This window comes from Schistocerca cancellata, chromosome 5 (assembly GCF_023864275.1).
Source record: "Schistocerca cancellata isolate TAMUIC-IGC-003103 chromosome 5, iqSchCanc2.1, whole genome shotgun sequence".
Classification (NCBI taxonomy): Eukaryota; Metazoa; Arthropoda; class Insecta; order Orthoptera; family Acrididae; genus Schistocerca; species Schistocerca cancellata.
In genome coordinates, this window is record NC_064630.1 from 577757932 (window position 1) to 577779510 (window position 21579).

Sequence of the window (21579 nt, forward strand, 5' to 3'; positions counted from 1 at the left end):
AGAAATGAAAATGACATTACTACACCCATGATAATGTTACTGCACAAAGGAAACAAAATAAGTCTGTGCTGAGTAGATACTACATTAAAATCATTTAAAATGGCAAACTGTGCAACAACACATGAAAAGTATTCCAAGGTTCCTTATATACTTGTTTAGTTTGCAAGATGGAACATCAACACAAGCAATTAATAATAAAAATAATCTAATCATCATCTTTTCATTGACAATGCTCTAACAGAAGGCTTGTTTGCAGATTAAATTACAGGAATAGCGTTCTGCAGGATTATGTAAATATTAAAATCTTCCCAAGAGATTTTGTGGTGTGCATAATCAGTAGAACCCTATTCCCATAATTTGAAATAACACCATACATGACGTAATGCCAGATTAAGTGCATTTTACCATTTGATGTATGAAGACAGGAATTCAAACCGGACATGATGGTGTTTCAACGCAAAGGATTAAACCTGGAGGCAAAATAATAAACAAAATGAACTTATAAAAACTTTTTATCTGTCATCAGAGGAACACAATTCTGCAAAAAAGAAGCAATTCATGATTACTCTTGCAACATAATAATCCATACACCTATCTGCCTCCTCTCTCACTGTACAAAACAACAGACTTAAGTGTAAAATGTAATTTGAACAAAAAAGTTACAGGAAAATTAGAATGAATCTAGGTTCCAAAGGAAGTAAAACATCATTAATAAACATTTACATTAGAAGCAATCAGCTGTTGGGAGGATCTAGAGATCTAAGAATAAATTCAAATGCAATTTGAGAAGAACAATTATGGAAGGAACAGTAATAGACTAGTCCGATAAGGACACATTCATGAACATTAAATCAAGTCACAAGCAGGTGGTGGTGGTGGTTGTTGGGATGTTTAAGGGGGACTAAACAGCGAAGGTCATCAGTCCCCCATTCCAAAAACAAGCGAGACAAAGTCGCAGAGCAGATAAAACCCCAAGGGGAAGGAGACTGCCCCCCCCCCCCCCCCCCAGGTGCTAAAGAACACAAATTAGGCAACGAACACTACAGAAAAGAAGAGTACGGACGAACACCAGACAGAAAGAAATAGAAGAGAAGAAGATGGCCGGAGACTGGTTGACTGACCACGACAACAAAAAAAGGGGAAGAGTCAACCATCTCACGGCACACCAGAACAGCAACAGACACAAGGACAAAAGACACAGAAAGGGAAAGGTGCAGGACCTCCCTAAATCGAACCATAAAACTGACTACCACGGATAAAATTTAAAACGTCATCAGCCATGGAGGCATCGTCAGATAAAACTAAAGCCAAAGTGCCCGGGAGATTAAAAGATTGCCGGAGTGTGCGCAGTCGAGGACACTCCAGCAAAATGTGGCCGACCGTCAGCCGGGACCCACACCGACACAAGGGGGGATCCTCCTGACGCAACAGATGGCCGTGCGTCAGGTATGTATGGCCGATGCGCAGCCGACACAGGACTACCGAGTCCCTGCGAGAAGCCCGCAGGGAGGAACGCCACACATCGGTCGTCCCCTTGACAGCCCGCAGTTTATTCGGGGCTGTCATGCCACGCCACTCAGCAGCCCACACCCCAATCAGCTTACGGCGCAACACCATCTGCTGGTCGCGAGCCGTAAGGCCGACCTCCAAAGCCGGGGCGTCGATCGCCCCTTTGGCCAGCCTGTCTACACGTTCGTTCCCTGGGATGCCAACATGACCGGGCGTCCAAACCAGGACCACCGAACGACCAGAACGGGCAATGGCGGAAACAGTCTCCTGAATGGAGGACACCAGAGGAGAGGAGGGATAGCAGCGGTCGATGGCCTGAAGGCTGCTCAGGGAGTCACTGCAGATGACGACGGACCTACCTGAGTAGAAACGCATATGCTCAAGAGCGCGCAAGATGGCCACCAGCTCTGCAGTAAAAACACTGCAGCCAGCCGGCAAGGAGCGTTGCTCAACATGGGCAGCGTGAGCGAAAGCGTAGGCAGTGCGACCGTCAACCAGGGAACCATCAGTGTAGACAGGCTCACAGCCCGGAAATGATTCGAGGAGCGCAAGAAAACGGCGACGGAGGGCCACAGGCGGAACCGAGTCCTTAGGTCCCTGTGCCAAATCCAGACGGACGGACGGCCGGGACAAACACCAGGGAGGCGTAGGTGTACAGACCCGGAAGGGAGGCAGAAGAGGGAATGACCCCAGTTCGGACAGCAGGGACTGGACACGGACAGCGACGGAAAGCCCAGACCTAGGTCGCCGTTCGGGCAGATGAAGGACCATGGCAGGGAAAAGCAGGCGACGATTGGGATGATCTGGCGAGCAATGTACGTGGACAGCATAGTCGGCGAGCAGACGATGGCGGCGAATCTGCAGCGGGGGAACCCCGGCCTCCACCAGTAGACTATCCACGGGGCTGGTGCGAAAAGCCCCAGTTGCAAGCCGAACCCCACAGTGGTGTATGGGGTCTAACAACTTCAACACTGAGGGGGACGCAGACCCATAGGCCAGGCTCCCATAATCAAGCCGGGACAGCACAAGGGCCCTGTACAACCGCAGCAGCGTGCAGCGATCTGCACCCCAAGACGTGTGGCTAAGGCAGCGGAGGGCGTTGAGGTGCCGCCAGCATTTTTGCTTCAGCTGAGTAACATGAGGAACCCATGTGAGTCGGGCATCAAACACGAGTCCCAAGAAGCGGCAAGTGTCCACCACTTCAAGCAGGTGGCCGTCGAGGTAAAGTTCAGGATGAGGGTGGACCGTCCGACGCCTGCAGAAGTGCATAACTCGAGTCTTGGGTGCAGAGAACTGAAAACCGTGAGTCAGAGCCCATGATGCTGCCTTGCGAACGGCGACTTGCAGCCTGCGTTCGGCGACTCCCGTAGTCGTGGAGCTAAATGAGATGCAGAAGTCGTCGGCATACAAAGAAGGAGACACCGACGACCCCACTGCTGCAGCCAGACCATTAATGGCCACTAAAAATAAGGAGACGCTCAACACCGAGCCCTGCGGGACCCCATTTTCCTGTATGTAAGAGGAACTAGAGGTGGCACCGACTTGCACCCGGAAAGAGCGGCGCAATAAAAAGCTTTGAAGAAAAGCCGGGAGCCTACCACGAAGACCCCACTCATGCAATGTGGCGAGGATGTGATGCCTCCATGTGGTGTCATACGCCTTCCGCAGATCGAAAAACACAGCAACGAGATGCTGACGTCGGGCAAAGGCCATACGGACAGCAGATTCCAGCCGCACCAAATTGTCCACTGCAGACCGGCCCCGACGGAAGCCACCCTGGGATGGAGCAAGGAGACCGCGCGACTCAAGGACCCAACACAAACGCCGCCCCACCATACGTTCGAGCAATTTGCACAAAACGTTGGTGAGGGTAATGGGACGATAGCTGTCCACCGCCAGTGGGTCCGCACCGGGCTTCAAGATGGGGACAATAACACCCTCTCGCCATTGCGACGGGAACACGCCTTCGCTCCAAATGCGATTAAATATCGCGAGAATGTGTCTCTGGCAGTCCCTGGAGAGATGCTTCAGCATCTGTGCGTGGATGCAGTCCGGTCCTGGTGCTGTATCAGGGCAATCGGCGAGGGCAGCGAGGAATTCCCTCTCGCTGAAAGGAGCATTGTAAGTTTCAGAACGACGCGTGTGGAACGATAATGGCGTCTGCTTGGCCCGCTCCTTGAGAGAGCGAAAGGCGGGGGGATAAGTTGCAGTCGCAGAGCTCGTAGCGAAGTGCGCAGCAAAGTGTTCAGCAATGGCGGCAGCGTCCGTGCACACAGCGCCGTCCAAAGAGATCCCAGGGACACCCGTAGGGGTCTGGTGTCCATAAATCCGCCGTATCCGGGACCACACGAGCGAGGGGGAAACACGGGAGCCCAAGGAGGAAACATACCGCTCCCAGCACTCCTGCTTACGCCGTGCAATAAGACGGCGGGCGAAGGCACGGAGCCTCTTAAAGGCGATGAGGGTCTCCAGAGACGGGTGCCGCCTATGACGCTGGAGAGCCCGCCTACGGTCGCGAATAGCCTCAGCAATCTCCGGCGACCACCAGGGGACAGCCTTCCTCCGAGGGAGGCCAGAAGAACGGGGGATGGAAGCCTCGGCCGCTGAAATGATGGACGTGGTTAAAACACGAACCACCTCGTCAATGTCACCCTGTGGGGGAGACTCAATGGTTGCAGCGGAAGTAAAAGCTGGCCAGTCAGCCCTGTGGAGAGCCCAGCGGGGCAAGCGCCCAGAAGAATGACACTGGGGCAGTGACAAATAGATGGGAAAATGGTCACTACCACACAGGTCAGGGTGCACTCTCCAGTGGAGGGATGGGACAAGGCCAGGGCTGCAAATAGAGAGATCGATGGCCGAGAACGAGCCATGGGCCACACTGAAATGCGTGGGAGCACCGGTGTTCAAGAGGCTAAGGTCGAGCTGAGCCAACACATGCTCCACGGCCCGACCGCGAACATCGGAGACAGTCCCACCCCATAGAGGGTTGTGGGCATTGAAATCACCCAGCAGCAAAAAAGGTGGCGGCAGTTCGGCTATCAGAGCAGCCAGGACATGCTGTGCGACAACACCATCAGGTGGAAGGTAAATACTGCAGACGGTGATAGCCTGTGGCGTCCACACCCGAACAGCGACAGCCTCTAAAGCTGTTTGTAGAGGTACAAACTCGCTGTGAAGAGAGTTAAGGACATAGATGCAGACGCCACCAGACACCCTTTCATAAGCTGCTCGGTTCTTAAAATAACCCCGATAGCCACAGAGGGCGGGGGTTCGCATTGCTGGAAACCAAGTTTCCTGCAGAGCAATGCAAAGGAAAGGATGACGGCTGAGAAGTTGGCGGAGCTCAGCTAGATGGTGGAAAAAACCGCTGCAGTTCCACTGGAGGATGGTATTAGCCATGGATGGGAAAGGCGTGAAGGGACTGGGGAGGCAGATTACGCCTCCGGGGCCCCTGCTGCTACTGAGTCACCACCTGGACAACAGCTATCTATTGCATCCGAGGGACTGGCGAGATCCATGTCCTCAGCGGACACCAGGATCTCCACCTCATCTTCGGACGCAGAGGGAGAAGGGTGCGGTGGGACAGGTGCCACCGCAATTTCAGGATGCTTGGGAGCCTTTTTCTTCGACTGCTTTGCGCGCTGAGCCTTAGGTGGTTCTGGCTGGGAGGGCCTCACTGGGTCAGTCTCTGGGACTGAAGACGACCGTGACGCCCTACGACCAGCGACCGGTGGTTGTTTGACAAACTTGCGGGTGTCCGCTTTGGCACTGGGCAAAGCCTGGGATGGGAGGGCCCCAAGGGACCCCTTCCGAGCGAGAGGAGCTGAAGAAGGCTCACGCTTCTCCGGCTGTGAAGGGGGAACAGATGTCCCCGGTGGTTGGGGTGGTGTTGCTCCTGAAGTAGATGGAGCAGGAGCAACAGGGAGTGAAGTGCCCCCCACAACCAAGGGGGCCGGTGAATGCTGACCGAGCTGAGATCGAACTGGTGTTGCAGCAGCGGAATAACTAGTTGGCATTGGCACAGGATGTAGCCGCTCAAATTTCCGCCTTGCCTCGGTGTAGGACAGGCGGTCCAGGGTCTTATATTCCATTATCTTCCTTTCTTTCTGGAAGATCCTACAGTCCGGCGAGCAGGGGGAATGGTGTTCTCCGCAGTTAACACAGATAGGAGGCGGGGCACATGGAGTATCAGGATGCGAAGGACGTCCACAATCCCGACACGTGATGCTGGAAGTACAGCGAGATGACATGTGCCCGAACTTCCAGCATTTAAAACACCGCATCGGAGGAGGGATATATGGCTTCACATCACAACGGTAAACCATCACCTTAACCTTTTCGGGTAAGACATCACCCTCAAAGGCCAAGATGAAGGCACCGGTGGCTACCTGATTATCCCTTGGGCCCCGATGGACGCGCCGGACGAAGTGAACACCTCGTCGTTCGAGGTTGGCGCGTAATTCATCGTCGGACTGCAGAAGAAGATCCCTGTGGAATATAATACCCTGGACCATGTTCAGACTCTTATGCGGCGTGATGTTAACTGAAACATCCCCCAACTTGTCACAGTTGAGCAACCTCCGTGACTGGGCAGAGGATGCCGTTTTGATGAGCACAGAACCAGAGCGCATCTTGGACAAGCCCTCCACCTCCCCGAACTTGTCCTCTAAATGCTCCACAAAAAACTGGGGCTTGGTTGACATAAACGATTCCCCATCAACTCGCGTACACACAAGGAACCGGGGTGAATAGTCTCCACTGCCTTCTTTTGCCATACGTTCCTCCCATGGAGTGGCCAGGGAGGGAAATGATCGTGGATCGTATTTCCTGCCGTTGAGGTTAGACCTCGATTGCTTAGAGACTGCTGGTGATGGCCCACCAGCGAGAGATGATGTACCACGCTTCATTGCGGGTCATCCGCCCTGATGCCACCTACTCCGACCAAGGGCCCTCCCCACGGGCGCCACCCAGCCGCAGCAATAGCCACCTGGCAGGATGTCCATTGCCGGGAGTCCTGATGCCCCAGGGAGATGGGCATCTACTCCTTGGCATACGTGGGGAGTGAACGGCGCAGGCATCAGTAGAGCGATCCCTGTGTTGTCAGGGGGCTACAACCAAGAGGGTACATGGCGGCCCCACCACAACGGACTGGCTACCGTGCTGGATCTTAGGTGCAAAAATGGCCAAGGTCGTCGTCGCAGTTAAAAGAAACACTGCAGAGTGCAGTGTGGTAATCGCCCAAGAGATCGAAAACGAGCGGGACACCATTGCAACGACGAGAAAGACGGCTAAAGGTCTAATTGCACGACGGATACAGTGCACCATGTAAGGCGCCCTTCCCCAATTGGCTCGCTCTTCGGAATAATTTAGAAAGATGGAGGTCAAACCCGAGAGGGGACCATCACATAAGGCCGAAACATGTGAGACTCCTTTTAGTCGCCTCTTACGACAGGCAGGAATACCGCGGGCCTATTCTAACCCCCGAACCCGCAGGGGGGCACAAGCAGGTACTTTTTAGTGATAGAACTACTACTTCATTCTGAGAAATCTCTTTCTCAGCACTTTCCACGAGTTTTGTTTTCATAGTTTGCAGTGCTCTTAGCTTTCCTCTACTCACTTTTTATTTGTCTCATAGTCTTTCAAAGACTTGTCAGTTGCCCTTTTCTCTGTTACTGATTCACTGTATCTACCATGTGCATTTTCGAAATTATATATTAACTGCTTTGTGACAGTTACAGATACCACACTCTCTGTGACTGCATCATGAACAGCACTAACAGTATGAGAGTGGCTTCTGTCAAATTTTTGACCAAAACAGAGAAATCTCTTTCAAGGCTGATATTGCCATGGAAGAGACTGCAAGTATCCTTGATAAATCTCTTCATATTTTCACGTTCACTCTTAACCTGAATGACCATTATCCAGAACTGATTGATGCAAAGACAAACCCCATCAAATTCTTCGAGGATATCCTTCACTGACATGATCCCTACTAGATTTTGAAACTTGTAGACAATGGCATCAGCCTTATGATCATTAAAGCATTTTAAGGTACTGAGATGTATTACTGCTATGCTTAAGTGTCTTTCTTATGATCAGCATTAATTGCCACTTCTGGGTCTAAACATGGAATGCCCTTTGCAAAAGAGTATGTCAGGGACAATTTATCCTGAATTTTGGATACCATACTTTTTATAAATGTAAGGCACTCATTTCAGAATGCCAAGATACGTTTCTTCAATGTGTCACATTAACCAAGGGCTTCTTTGGCTCTGTGTCTGATGTTGTCCACTTTCTGAGGTTACAACTAATTAATATTGTTATTCAGATCTATTTTGAAGCTAGTCTGCAGGTGACTCAGACATGTCCATGGCTGGCGGCCTCTGATGGGCACCTAGAGCAGCCAAATGGAGTGCTGCTTGAATTGCATGATGCGGTGAATGTGTTGTAAAGGAAGGATTACTACAGTAACGTCTCAACATATAGTTGAAGCACTGAGTGCACACACACACACACACACACACACACACACACACACACACAAACACACACACACACACACACACACACACACACACGTGCGCGCAACGGTATGGTTGGTCTGGGGCACGAGGGTAGTCGTGAAAGTGGGTGTGGGGGTAAGGACTAACAGCGAATGAGGCCATGAGTCTAGGAGAACAAAGGCTGTTTTATAAGACAACACCCATCTACATAATTAAGGCAAGCTCGTACTGAGGATAGGGAGTGAGGATGAATTTCAAATAGTATGGGTTGTGAAGCATCCACTGACATCAAGCACATTGTGTTAAGCAGGTGGTCTTGGCCACATTTTGGCAGTGGCCATTCATTCAGATAGATAGCTGGTTAGTGGCCATGCCCACGTAAAAGGCTGGGCAGTAATTACTCCGGGGCTGGTATATGACTGCCTTCGCCAGTGGCATAGCTTCTGATAGAGTAGGATTAGGATATGCCTATGATGACATTAAAGTAGGCTGTTGTGAGAACGTATAGACAGCAGGTTTTGCTCTTGGATCTTTCATATTCTGATTACATACCAGATCAATGTCAACAGCAGCAGCTTTTCCTTCTTGCTGCAACCTTATATCCAACTCGTGGTACATCTCATCTACAAAAAAGAGGGGAAAATCAAGTGTTAATAAAAAATCTTTATGTTGAGCATTAACACTGGTTTTACTAATGCCACAACAAATTTGGTCTGCATATATCTGCATCCAAACTGATAAGTAATTATAAATCAGGCTTAATTCTAATAAGAGAGACAAAATATGTCATTCCATATGTCCAACTGATGCCATAGGAATGGAGAGAGCTGAGATGACAAACACAGAAGTAAATATGTTAAACTTATAACTTTCAGAATTTCTCTGTTTGAAAGAAAAGAAAGTAGCTATTAAAAGAACTGAAACTGAAACGGATACACATGTTCTTCAGGAATGGATATTCACCAAATTCCTAGACTATGGCACAAGAAAGATAACCAGAAACAGGCTTCCAGCCACTTTATGGATTTCAGAGTACAAATACTGAGCTGCTGCTAATGAGAGTGATCAAAGAAGAGAACTTAATTCAATAGAAATAGAATGAAACAAATGAAAATGGACAATAAATTAATTGAAAAAGGGAAAGAAAAACTAAAAGCAGAAAACAGAAAATATAACTGAAAGAAATTTTTAATAGAGGGAGAGAGGGGGCAGAAAAGAAACAGAGGCAGGTGTTGAAAATCATTTACATGATTAAACAAGTACCCCTGTCATGCATCACAAGTATGTTCAAAATGGTTCAAATGGCTCTGAGCACTATGGGACTTAACATCTATGGTCATCAGTCCCCTAGAACTTAGAACTACTTAAACCTAACTAACCTAAGGACATCACACAACACCCAGTCATCACGAGGCAGAGAAAATCCCTGACCCCGCCGGGAATCGAACTCGGGAACCCAGGCGTGGGAAGCGAGAATGCTACCGCACGACCACGAGCTGCGGACCAAGTATATTCAGAAATAGTACACAGTTTGTGTCCACTCAGCATTGGTTATGGACATGATAGTAAAAAAAGAGAGAGACAACTTATTGGTTGGTTGATACAGACAACATTTATTGTCATAAATAATTGCTTTGTTGATTACGTATGTTTCACCATTTGCAATAATAAGTACAACTACTATCTTATCACCATTCATCAACTTGACTGTGAGTGGCATGTCCGAGGTAGGTCTAGGAGACCCATACAAGTGGAGTCAGGGTCCAGGGAAAACTTGGGGTACCTCACCCACACCTCAACCAATGAGTTTCAGGTGCTATTTCTCATTGAAACTGAGCCAGTACAACACAATCTACCTGTTGGAAGTCCTAGTGTGTTTTGTGATGCAGGAGACAAGCTCAAAAGTGTAGGGGGTCTGCTAATAATTAGTTCAAACATAGTGCAAATAACACCCCTTATGGAAATAACAACAAGGGATAAGAATGACCCCAGGGTACTCAGTATGCTTGTCTGGGAGGATAATTGAACATGATGATGCGACTGTTTTGGCAGTCATTGAGGAAATAGGATGCAATCAGCCGTAGATTGTGGTGCACACTGGAACAAACAATGACTGTCATCTGGGCTCTGTGATCATTTTTGGAATTTTTCAGTGACTGGCAGAGAAGGCTGATATGGCTAGTCTTACTTGAGGGCTTTTCAATGAAGTCCCCAGTCTGCAGAATTGTCCCTTGGACTGATTTGTCACCCTGGTTCTGAATGAAATGAACAACAGAAGACATTGAAGGTTCTGTAACAAGCTAGGCTGAAATTTTCTACATTTGCACCACAGGATTGAGAACTGTAGGGTCCTTCTAAATGGTTCAGGGGTGCATTACATATCAGAGGCTGCTACCTAGGCAGTCGACTTTGTGTAGGGAGCACTAACCGGATGTGGATTTTGTGACTCTCCATTCTTTCCTGTTAATGATACCTGTAACAGACTCAAGTATTTGTATAAGATCCAAAGAGTGACCATCCACATAAGAGACTATTAAAATCTTAGTGATAAACTGATGAAAACACCACATCGATACTTACTAACAAAATTACAATCATAAAGATATAAAGTGAAATTTATGACTTGACTGAGGATCTCTTGGAAGGAAGGATGCTGCCTGTTATCTCAGATGGAGAGTCATCGAAAGATATAAAAGTAACTTCAGAAATGACCCAAGCAAGTGTTTTGAGATCATTTCTGTTTGTGTTGCACTCTAATGAGCTGGTAGACAGTATTAACACACTTTTTGCAAATGATGCTGGTATCTATAATGAAGTACTATCCACAAAATGTTGCACAAATAAACAGTCAGACCTTCATAAGATTTTTTAGTGGCAGTAAGATTGGCAATTTGCTTTAAATTTTCAAAAATGAAAAAAACTGCAGTTCATAAAACACAATATGCTATGAGTTAAATATCAATCAGCTACAATGGGAATCAATCAACTTACACAATACCTGAATTTAACAATTGGTGGAAATATGAAATGGAATAATCACATGGTGTCTGTTGGAGATAAAGCAGAATTTGGTTAATTGGTATGATGTTTGGAAAATGCAATCTGCATTACATTTGCAATCAGTTTATAAAGGTAATTACTTACAAAATACTCATGAACCCATCCTAGAACATTGCTCAAGTGTGTGGAACCCAGACTGAATATGATTAACACGCGATACTGAAAAAAAAAAAGGGGCAGTGTAATGTTCACAGATTTATAGGAGAGTGACACGGAAATAGTGAAGACCTGAACAGGGAGATGCTTGAGATAGATGCCAAATGGAAATACCAAGAAGGAAGAGGATATTCTTTTTGTAAAACACTATTGAGAAACTGTTGCTTATCAACAGTTGTAAAGCGCATGCTGGATGCTGGTAAAGTGTCACTGTTAAAGTGTGAACTAATATAGTTCGTGTGAAAGTGTTCTGGACATCAAAATGGAGGCAGACAGATACGAAAAAAGCCGCCTACACTGTCGCAAACCAGCACCCAGCATTATGCTACTACCAGTAATGATGTAACTTCCCGGATTCTCCCGAAATCATCTGAAGATGAACCTGAAAGGGTTCGAAAACCAGTTAATGTAATAAAGCATTATTAATGAAAAAGTGACTGGTTGCAGTTGTGTATAATTTATTTACATTAATATACAGTCACAGTTCTAAAATATCTGTAATGGATAAGCATAAACTATTGAGAAAATTTAGACTACTGGCATTTGCGGCTGACTACAGAAAGATTCTACCACTGTCCATGTACATTTCATGTATGGACCCTGAAGAAAAGATAAGAGAAATCAGGGCTTGTACAGGGGCATATAAACAGTCATTTTCCCTCACTCTATTTGGGAATGGAATGTGAAAGGGTATAACTAGCAGATGCAGATAATATCCAAAACAACCATTGTTTGCAGCACACACAGAAGCAAGGAAAGTTGAGAGTGTGTTAGGACCTAGGAACTTTGCTGTCTATAGTGTTTACTATAGCTGCTGAAGGGTGTACAGCAAAGTTACACAGCAAAGATGATCAACAAGGTGATTCTACAGTTGTTAAACTGGGAATACAAGAAATTATGTCTCAAACACTTGGTACCATGTCATCCATTCCCTCTTCCAAGAGATTTGTCAGTGCACAAATTGGCAAAGAGCTCTTACAAAGAACACAGGACCTATCAAAACAATCATTGTATGTATTTCAATTGACACATTATCAGTTCAAAAAAACTGCTATGTCAGACAAAGTAACTTTTAGTCAAACCCACACAATGGATTACAAGTCCTTTCTAATTACTCTAATACCATCCATTCCACTTTCAACAAAACAGTTTCGACACCTCAGGGAAAGTCTGCTGTTAACCATATGATCAGCTGCTACGTCCATTTCATAAATTCCCTGCATGATGTGGACGATGTGTCCACACCCTAAAGTATGATTACAATTACATGAAAAATGGATGGTCTAAAAGTCACTGACCAAAACACCCAGAACTCAATAGTTCCCATTCCCTCTACAATCTTATTAGATTCAGTCAAAACATTCTACTTGTCTTCTCCACTAAAGGAAGACAGTTTATCACCACTGCAATGCCATTACTTACATCTTACTCTCATCCTAAACAGAGTTTGAACCTGTCTGATGGAAAACAGCAGCTCATGAAGAGATACACAGATTTGCCAGTGATAAAAAGATAACAAAAGGATAATGGCAACACATTGTGGATCTGTGTTGTTCCAGCAGGATCACTCCAACAGTCCACACCAGAGTCACTATCATAGGACCTTTGTTACCATATTCATGAAGATTTCAACCCTAATTCATCATTGTCATCAATGCTCTAACGAATTTACCCTTGTGATGCAGAAGTTATTCATTTTAGCACAAACCACAAAAAGGGGTCCCAAAACAAGACTCAAATGTTTGTTTCATATATTATATAACAACATAGTTGCATGGTTCATTCAAGCATTCAGGGTACAGTGCCACAAGATGTAAATTGCAACATAGAACTCAAAAAATCTCCCATAGTATCTTCAACACAATAAACATCAAAAATGAAAGCCCTGTCATGATACTACTAGGGCTCAAGTTGAGAACAGCACTCTGCATCCTCAGTCACCCTTTTTAGAGCAACACATATTCTGACAGCAGAACCTGATGATTATTTACAGGAATGGAAACTAGTTCAGCTTTATATCCAGAACCACCCCCAAACTTCATATAAAAACAATGGCACCAGCATAAAACCAAAATGAGGTAGCGCAGGACCACATATATCAGATTCAACCTCATTGTTTACCTCAGTGACAATTTGAAGGCAGATACAATCAAACTGCATTGTGCAGGTGACTAGCAAACACTTGTCACTTTTGTGATCTCAATTCAGGCACACACTTCACTTTGTCAAGTTGTATTTAAAGCCTTAATTTGCTGGTACTGGTCTTGAATCAGATCTATGAGCAGAAATCTGCTTCTTACTGATTTTTCCTTTTGTATTCACTATCTTCTGTCAGCTTGCATTTATAGATAACACCCTGGTTGTCTTTGAATTATGATATAGAATAAAATGCTTCCACTACAAAATTATGCCTAGTGTTACATGAAGTTATAATATGAAGTATGCTCAATTGTATCAAAAAATAATTATGTTGTTTTTCTTATTTTATAGACAAGACAAGAAACAACACATTGATAAAACAGTACAATAGCAACTTTATTGAAGACTCAGGTCATGTGTACCCTTAGTTCCTATGTGCAATCACAGAGGCTGCAAAGAGCTTGTGTTTCTTTTCTTAATTAACTTCTCACCACGGCAGGTTCTCTTTGATGGAATCAAAAGAATATCTATATCTATATCTCTATCTCCATATATACTCAGCAAATCACTGAGAAGAGCGTTGTACCATTTATCGCAGCTTCTTTCCCTTCAATTCATGTATGCATTTCAGGAAGTATGATTTCTGAATGCCTCTGTGAGCATTATAATTAATCTTGTCTTTGTGATCCTCACAGGAGTGATTTGTAGGGGGTTATAGTTTATTGCCAGATTCCTCACTTAAAGTTGATACTCGAAACTCGTTAAGTAGGACTTCACCAGATCTACCTTCAAGGATCTATCATTTCTAGTTTTTAGCATCTCTGTGACACTCTCCCAAGGGTCAAACAAACCTGTAACTATTCATGTTGCCTGGTTTGTATACATTCAATGTCCCCTGTTAGCCCTACTGGGTATGGTTATCACACACTTGAGCAATGTAGTACGATGGGTCAAATAAATGTTTTGCAAGCAATCAACTGAGCTTACGTGATCGTTCCATTTCATGTTCTTTCAAATTGTTACAGCCAGGTGTTTGCACGAGTTGCCTGTTGTATTGAGGGGTGTGTGTGTGTGTGTGTGTGTGTGTGTGTGTGTGTGTGTGTGTGTGTGTGACAAAGAGAAAAAATACTCACCCAATTTAATTTTCTGGATGACTGGAGAGGAAAACCGATTATTCCATGCATCTTCACAACGATATGCTTCAGATAGTACGTATCGCCTCCCTGTCAACATTTTTAAGTAGCTTTGAAAAACAATTTCTGTAAAGTACCAACAAAAAAGCATTTATTGACAAAAAAAATCTATCCAGTGAGAAACACTATTTAAATGCAAAAACTCTGGGCAAAAGCAAATTCAAAATTACAGAAAAATTATAGCAATGTATTTGTGAGAACTGCAGACAGGCTTTTGAGAATACCACTAGTTCTCTCATCATATTCATACAACATGCATCATGCATCATGCATCATTAACAATCACACCTTCATCAGCACTTGTAAAAACCCATTAGGTTCTATTGAAAACTGGGGATTTGTCATCACTTGCTGTCCCTACTGTCAGTATTGTGGATTGGGTGGAAGATAGGCAAAACTGGAAAAGAGTAAATAATAACTAGAAATATTAGGAGGAATCATTATGTTAGAACTATTACAATATACCACTTTTTAGTTAAAATAGGATGATTTTGTGTTAAAAGATGATGGTTTAGAGCCTGAACAGAAAGGTTACTAGTGCCTTTGGTTGAATTAAAGAGAGTTTGGCTGTTTGTTGGAGGTCATCAGTGCCTTTATCCTATATGTATCTAACCAGGAATAACCCTCAGTAGAAAGATACAAAAGGCAAATACTGGGCAGCCCAACTGTAAGCAAGATACGGTAAGACAGAGATAAAATCAAGGAGAAATAGGAGGGAAGCGAGAAAGGGCAAGGTGGGCAAGCCGTCCTGCCCAGAATGCAGTTGGAGGTCGCCGAAGCAAGGTATGCAGTGGGACATGCACACTCTCCTCACACCAGCACCACCTCACCATCCCTTAGCCCAAGGAATTGAGCAATACAGACATGATGAGAAAAGTTTAGGACAAAAAAAATTACAAATAGCAAACAAAGAAGAACAAGGAGAATAAAAAGGTGGGAATGGTAGAGGCCAACCAGAAGACCATCGAACAAGGGCCACCACTGGTCCCCTAAGTCAAAGCAGATGAGGGCTGCCCCTCAAACTCCAACTGCTCTGGCGGTCGATGAGGCTGAAGTGTCCCACCTCACAATGATACATAAAACCAGGTCAGCAGCCTGGGCAACAATCACTACCACCAGAGGTAGTATGTCTAGAAGCTGAAGATATCGCCACAAAGCAGCCAAATTTTTGCAGTCTTGTAGCATGTGGGCCACTGTCAGGCATACACCATATTGGCAGCAAGAAGGGTCCTAACGTCAGAGAATATGACTGTGGGTCAGGCAAGTGCGGGCAATGTATAGCCGACAAAATACACTGGATTTCCTGTGAGAGGTGTGAAGAGAAGACTGCCATGTGGTCCTGGTCTCCTTTATTGCCCTCAGTTTGTTTGTGGACTCTAAGGTGAACCATTATGAGTTCTGGACATCCAACAACTGATAGAGTCAACCACAGGTCACAGTTCTGAGACCTCCATTTCCAAATTTGGTATCCTGATAGCCAACTTTGCCAAGCGGTTGGCATGTTCATTCCCTGAGATCCCAACATGCCCAGGGGTCCACACAAAGATGTTGGGTGTCCAGCTTGATGGAGGTCAGAAAGAAGATCCTGGATAGTCGTGACTACTGGGTGACGAGATTAGCACTGGTCTATAGCCTGAGGGCTACTCATGGAGGCGCTGCAGATTAGAAGCATCTTCCTGGTGCAAGAACGAGCGTAGCTAAGGGCTCGTTAAATGGCCACAATTTAGCAGTGAAGATGCAGAATCCATTCAGCAAGGAGCCTAGTTCACTGCACCTTGCGTACGTGTATGTAACTGGTTCATCCATCCACCAATGAGCCTTTAGTGTATGTAACTTTCAAACTTGGAAATGCATTGAAGACAGCCAGGAACAGATGGCAAAACACCATGGGGTCAACTGAATCTTTTGGTCCAAATGATAAATTGAGACAGATCCAAGATCAGGGCACATGCCATGGGGGGGGGGGGGGGGGGGGCATGAAAAATTGCTCCCTGATGAGAGGTGACAGTGGAGGAAGTTGGAGTTCAGAACAGAGACACTGTAATCAAACAACAATTGTGACCCCACTTCTGTGTCTCTGTTGTGGGAGGTGGAATCCCTACTAGGAAAAAGGACATGATAGTTTGGATGCTTAGGAGAGCATCTTGTTGGCAGAAAACTGAAAGCTGTTGGTGGGGTCCCATGACTGTGCCTTTCGAATGGTGCCTTGCAGTCGGCATTCAGCAACGCCTACATTAGAGGAGCAATAGTAAAAGCAAAAATTGTCAGCATACAAGGAGAGTGATACTGAAGACCCCACAGCTGCTGCTAGACCACTGACGGCCACTGAAAAGAGAGGGGCAATTAATATAGAGCCCTGTGGGACCCCATTCTCTTGAATATAGGGGCTACTGTGGAAATTAAAAAGTTGAACTCGAAAGTATGGTGCAACAAGAAACTCTGGACAAAAATCGGAAGTGGGCCTGGAGACCCAACTCACATAATGTAGCAAGGATGTGGTGTTGCCATGTCATGTCATAAACATTTTATAGGTTGAAGAAGACAGCAATAAGGTGTTTACATCAGTCAAAAGCTGCCTGGATTGCAGACTACAGCAAACCAAATTATCAGCAGTTGAACAGTCTTGCTAAACACCACCTTGGGACAGAACCAGAAGGCCCCGAGGCTCAAGGAACCAATGCAGCAATGGGGATTGGTGTTACTGGCGGGTGAGAAGCAATTGTTCCCAAACTGGGTGTGTGGGAAATAGCAGCAGGAGAGCACCCAGCCATCAAGGTGACAGCACAGTCGAGCGGCACTGAGGGCTTGCTGTAGGGTGCATAATGGAGTGGAGTACCATTAGGAGAGAGGACAATATCATCATAGCTGTAGCAAACGACACTGTCATATCCGGAGGATGTAGACACTCGTACTTTCTCTTGTTCTCTTGGTATAGTCTATCCGTGTACTACACTCCTGGAAATGGAAAAAAGAACACATTGACACCGGTGTGTCAGACCCACCATACTTGCTCCGGACACTGCGAGAGGGCTGTACAAGCAATGATCACACGCACGGCACAGCGAACACACCAGGAACCGCGGTGTTGGCCGTCGAATGGCGCTAGCTGTGCAGGCATTTGTGCACCGCCGCCGTCAGTGTCAGCCAGTTTGCCGTGGCATACGGAGCTCCATCGCAGTCTTTAACACTGGTAGCATGCCGCGACAGCGTGGACGTGAACCGTATGTGCAGTTGACGGACTTTAACCGAGGGCGTATAGTGGGCATGCGGGAGGCCGGGTGGACGTACCGTCGAATTGCTCAACACGTGGGGGCGTGAGGTCTCCACAGTACATCGATGTTGTCGCCAGTGGTCGGCGGAGAAGGTGCACGTGCCCGTCGACCTGGGACCGGACCGCAGCAACGCACGGATGCACGCCAAGACCGTAGGATCCTACGCAGTGCCGTAGGGGACCACACCGCCACTTCCCAGCAAATTAGGGACACTGTTGCTCCTGGGGTATCGGCGAGGACCATTCGCAACCATCTCCATGAAGCTGGGCTACGGTCCCGCACACCGTTAGGCCGTCTTCCGCTCACGCCCCAACATCGTGCAGCCCGCCTCCAGTGGTGTCGCGACAGGCGTGAATGGAGGGACGAATGGAGACGTGTCATCTTCAGCGATGAGAGTCGCTTCTGCCTTGGTGCCAATGATGGTCGTATGCGTGTTTGGCGCCGTGCAGGTGAGCGCCACAATCAGGACTGCATATGACCGAGGCACACAGGGCCAACACCCGGCATCATGGTGTGGGGAGCGATCTCCTACACTGGCCGTACACCACTGGTGATCGCCGAGGGGACACTGAATAGTGCACGGTACATCCAAACCGTCATCGAATCCATCGTTCTACCATTCCTAGACCGGCAAGGGAACTTGCTGTTCCAACAGGACAATGCACGTCCGCATATATCCCGTGCCACCCAACGTGCTCTAGAAGGTGTAAGTCAACTACCCTGGCCAGCAAGATCTCCAGATCTGTCTCCCATTGAGCATGTTTGGGACTGGATGAAGCGTCGTCTCACGCTGCACGTCCAGCACGAACGCTGGTCCAACTGAGGCGCCAGGTGGAAATGGCATGGCAAGCCGTTCCACAGGACTACATCCAGCATCTCTACGATCATCTCCATGGGAGAATAGCAGCCTGCATTGCTGCGAAAGGTGGATATACACTGTACTAGTGCCGACATTGTGCATGCTCTGTTGCCTGTGTCTATGTGCCTGTGGTTCTGTCAGTGTGATCATGTGATGTATCTGACCCCAGGAATGTGTCAATAAAGTTTCCCCTTCCTGGGACAATGAATTCACGGTGTTCTTATTTCAATTTCCAGGAGTGTATATTCTTGTATCTTTTCTCTCTTTCTGAAAGACAGTACAGTCTGGTGAGCAAGGCGAATGGTGCTCTCCACAGATGATGCACACAGGGAAAGGGGAGGGGGGGCAGGGGCAGAGCACAAGGAATGTTCATGTGCAGCAGCTGTCCGCAATCCAGACAGATCTGGCATCACGATGTGAAGACATGTGCCCGACTTTCATACGTTTGAAGCACCACATGGGGAGAAACATATGATTTCATGTCACATTTGTATATCAACACTTTGACCTTTTCAGCCAAGATGAACATATTGCAGCAACCCTACTGTTCTTTGTCCCCCTATGGATATGGCAGATAAAGTGTTCACCATGTCACTCCAAATTGGCACACAGCTCAGCATCAGACTGTAAGGAGAGGTCAAGATCAAAAATTAAGCCTTGAACCACGTTTAGACTATTACAGGGAACGATAGTACCAGAATGCATGCATGTTCAAAGGAACTTTACATTGTAATTTAGAATAATACAGGCAATGCATTATCATATTTATCTGCCAAACCAGGCAAGTGACTTTCAAGTAAAATGTCTCCCCTGTATGGGTACACACATGACTGAGTATTAGTACCGGTTGTAGACACATGGTTGACATATGGAAGTTTGGGTCTGGGCATGAGTCATGCTCAGGTAACTTAACGGTAAGGTGACCACTCCTGCTAAGTGGGAAATCTGGGTTCAAGTTCCGGTCTGGCACAAATTTTCATTGGCGCGATTTCATTATACAGATGATGTAGTCCATGTTTGCAACTGTGAATATATTCCATGTATTTCATGATGGCTGTAATTACCGCAGTGCCTTTTCCTTTGGACATGCATACATGTTCGAAGGAACTTTCCATCATAATTTGGAATAATACAGGCATTGCAATCTCACATTGTACCCTTATGGTGAAACACGTCCAAAATTTTGAAGTTCACAAGCCCAGCTGATACATAAACCTGGCCTCCATATTCAAGCTGGGAGCACACAAGGACTTTACAAAGTTGGAGTGCCTGCCCAAGACATATAAGCCACACATTTAAGGGTGTTTAAAGTCTTGAGGCATCTCAGTTTTAGTTCTTTAATACATAGCCATCACATTAGACACTCGTCGAAAGTGAGGCCCAAATATTTCAGCTCCTCCTTAAAAGTGAGAACAGTATCCACTAGTTTTAAAACACATAATTAAAAAAAGAGTGGGAGCAATTAAAATCAACATAAACAGTTTTCTCCAAAGAGAATTTGAAAGTGTGGTCTTGAGGTCATTCATCTAACCAGCTGATTGTCAAATGCAGTTGCCAAGTATCTGTTGCAAGGTTCAAGGACATACAGAAGATGGAAACATCGTCCACAAACAAGAAACACAATATGGGATGCCATATTGTGGAAGTAGTACCATCAACAACAATGGTAAACGCCATTACACTAAAGACACTCCCTCGAGGGACAACATCCTCCTGTTTAAAATTGTCACACATTGTCAGACACTATATTCCCTACTATATACCTTTTTGAGAGGAAGGAGCCTACGAATATGGGGAGATATCAGAACCTCCACTCGCAGAGCTGCAACAATATATTACACCTCTAGGTAGTATCATAGGCCTTTTCCAAATAAACAATTACACCAACACGACTTTGAGCAGGGTCAAGTTATTGAGTGTGGAGCCATACTTCCTGAACCCTCACTGAGAGTGAGTGAGTAGTAAACTGGTTTCAAGAACTTGCACTAGGCACCAGTTCACCATACGCTCCAGCGTCTTTCCTAACCAGTTTGTGAGCCTGACACTATGATAACTATCGGTGTCAGTCCAACCCTTCCATGGTTTTAAGATTGGGTTTAAAACAGATTCTGACCACGAGGTGAGAGATACTCCTGTTACCCAAATATCATTAACGGGCTGAAGGAGGACTTCCTTGACTACTGGATCAACTATTTCACCATGCTGTACGCTTTCAGATCGCGACCAGGCGCAGTACCACAAGTGAATGACAATGCAGAATCCAGCTCCCAAAGAGAGAATGGCTGGTTGTATTCCTACATGTTGACGGAATGGAAACCAAAACGAAACCTCCCTCTTTGTCTCCTGATAACAATGAAAGCCCAATCCCGGCTAGTTTCAGATGGAATGTTCTGATAAGATTCAGTCATTGTCTAAGCAATGTGTCTTGGCTACAATGGGAGACACGCTTCAGTCATACAGCTGCTGTTATGTTCGTGAGTTCTGCCCTGAGATCTTCCTAATGGCTTCCCATACTTTTCTTGTGGGTGTGGCTCTACTTTTGGAGTTCAGGAATTCTTGCCAAGACCTCTTCTCACTCCCTTGAATTATTTTCCTCACCTTTGCCATCGTCACTTGAAATGTTGCAAGATTCACATCTATAGGACACTGATTGAATCTTCGCATAGCAATCATTCTTTTCCTGACTGCACAATGACACTCCTCATTCTACCAAGGGACAAGCTGCTTCCCATGTGTCCCTTAAACTTTGGGATGGATACATCAGCAACATGGTGAATCATGGCTGTAATGTGATCCACGCAACCCTAGATGCCTTCACATTCCATGAAAAGAACTAATAGTCTGTAACGTAACAAATTAGCCTCTTTGAAAAGCCATCTCAGTGGTTT

The 21579-nt window shown here is 46.1% G+C and overlaps 1 protein-coding gene and 1 long non-coding RNA gene across 3 annotated transcripts in view; one reads left to right on the forward strand and one right to left on the reverse strand.

Moving 5' to 3' along the window:
* Positions 1-21579, reverse strand: part of LOC126187781 (28S ribosomal protein S27, mitochondrial-like) — a 70788-nt gene that overhangs the window by 18874 nt on the left and 30335 nt on the right. For both annotated transcript variants that reach the window (XM_049929052.1, XM_049929053.1), the window contains 2 exons: positions 14501-14590; positions 8565-8635 (listed from right to left, as the gene is read on the reverse strand). In XM_049929052.1, the coding sequence (XP_049785009.1) occupies positions 8565-8635; positions 14501-14590 (161 nt within the window). The remainder of the gene's footprint in view (positions 1-8564; positions 8636-14500; positions 14591-21579) is intronic.
* On the forward strand, positions 5-7643 carry LOC126187782 (uncharacterized). The gene is made up of 2 exons (XR_007537790.1): positions 5-866; positions 7017-7643. It is a non-coding gene; the product is annotated as an uncharacterized LOC126187782 (long non-coding RNA).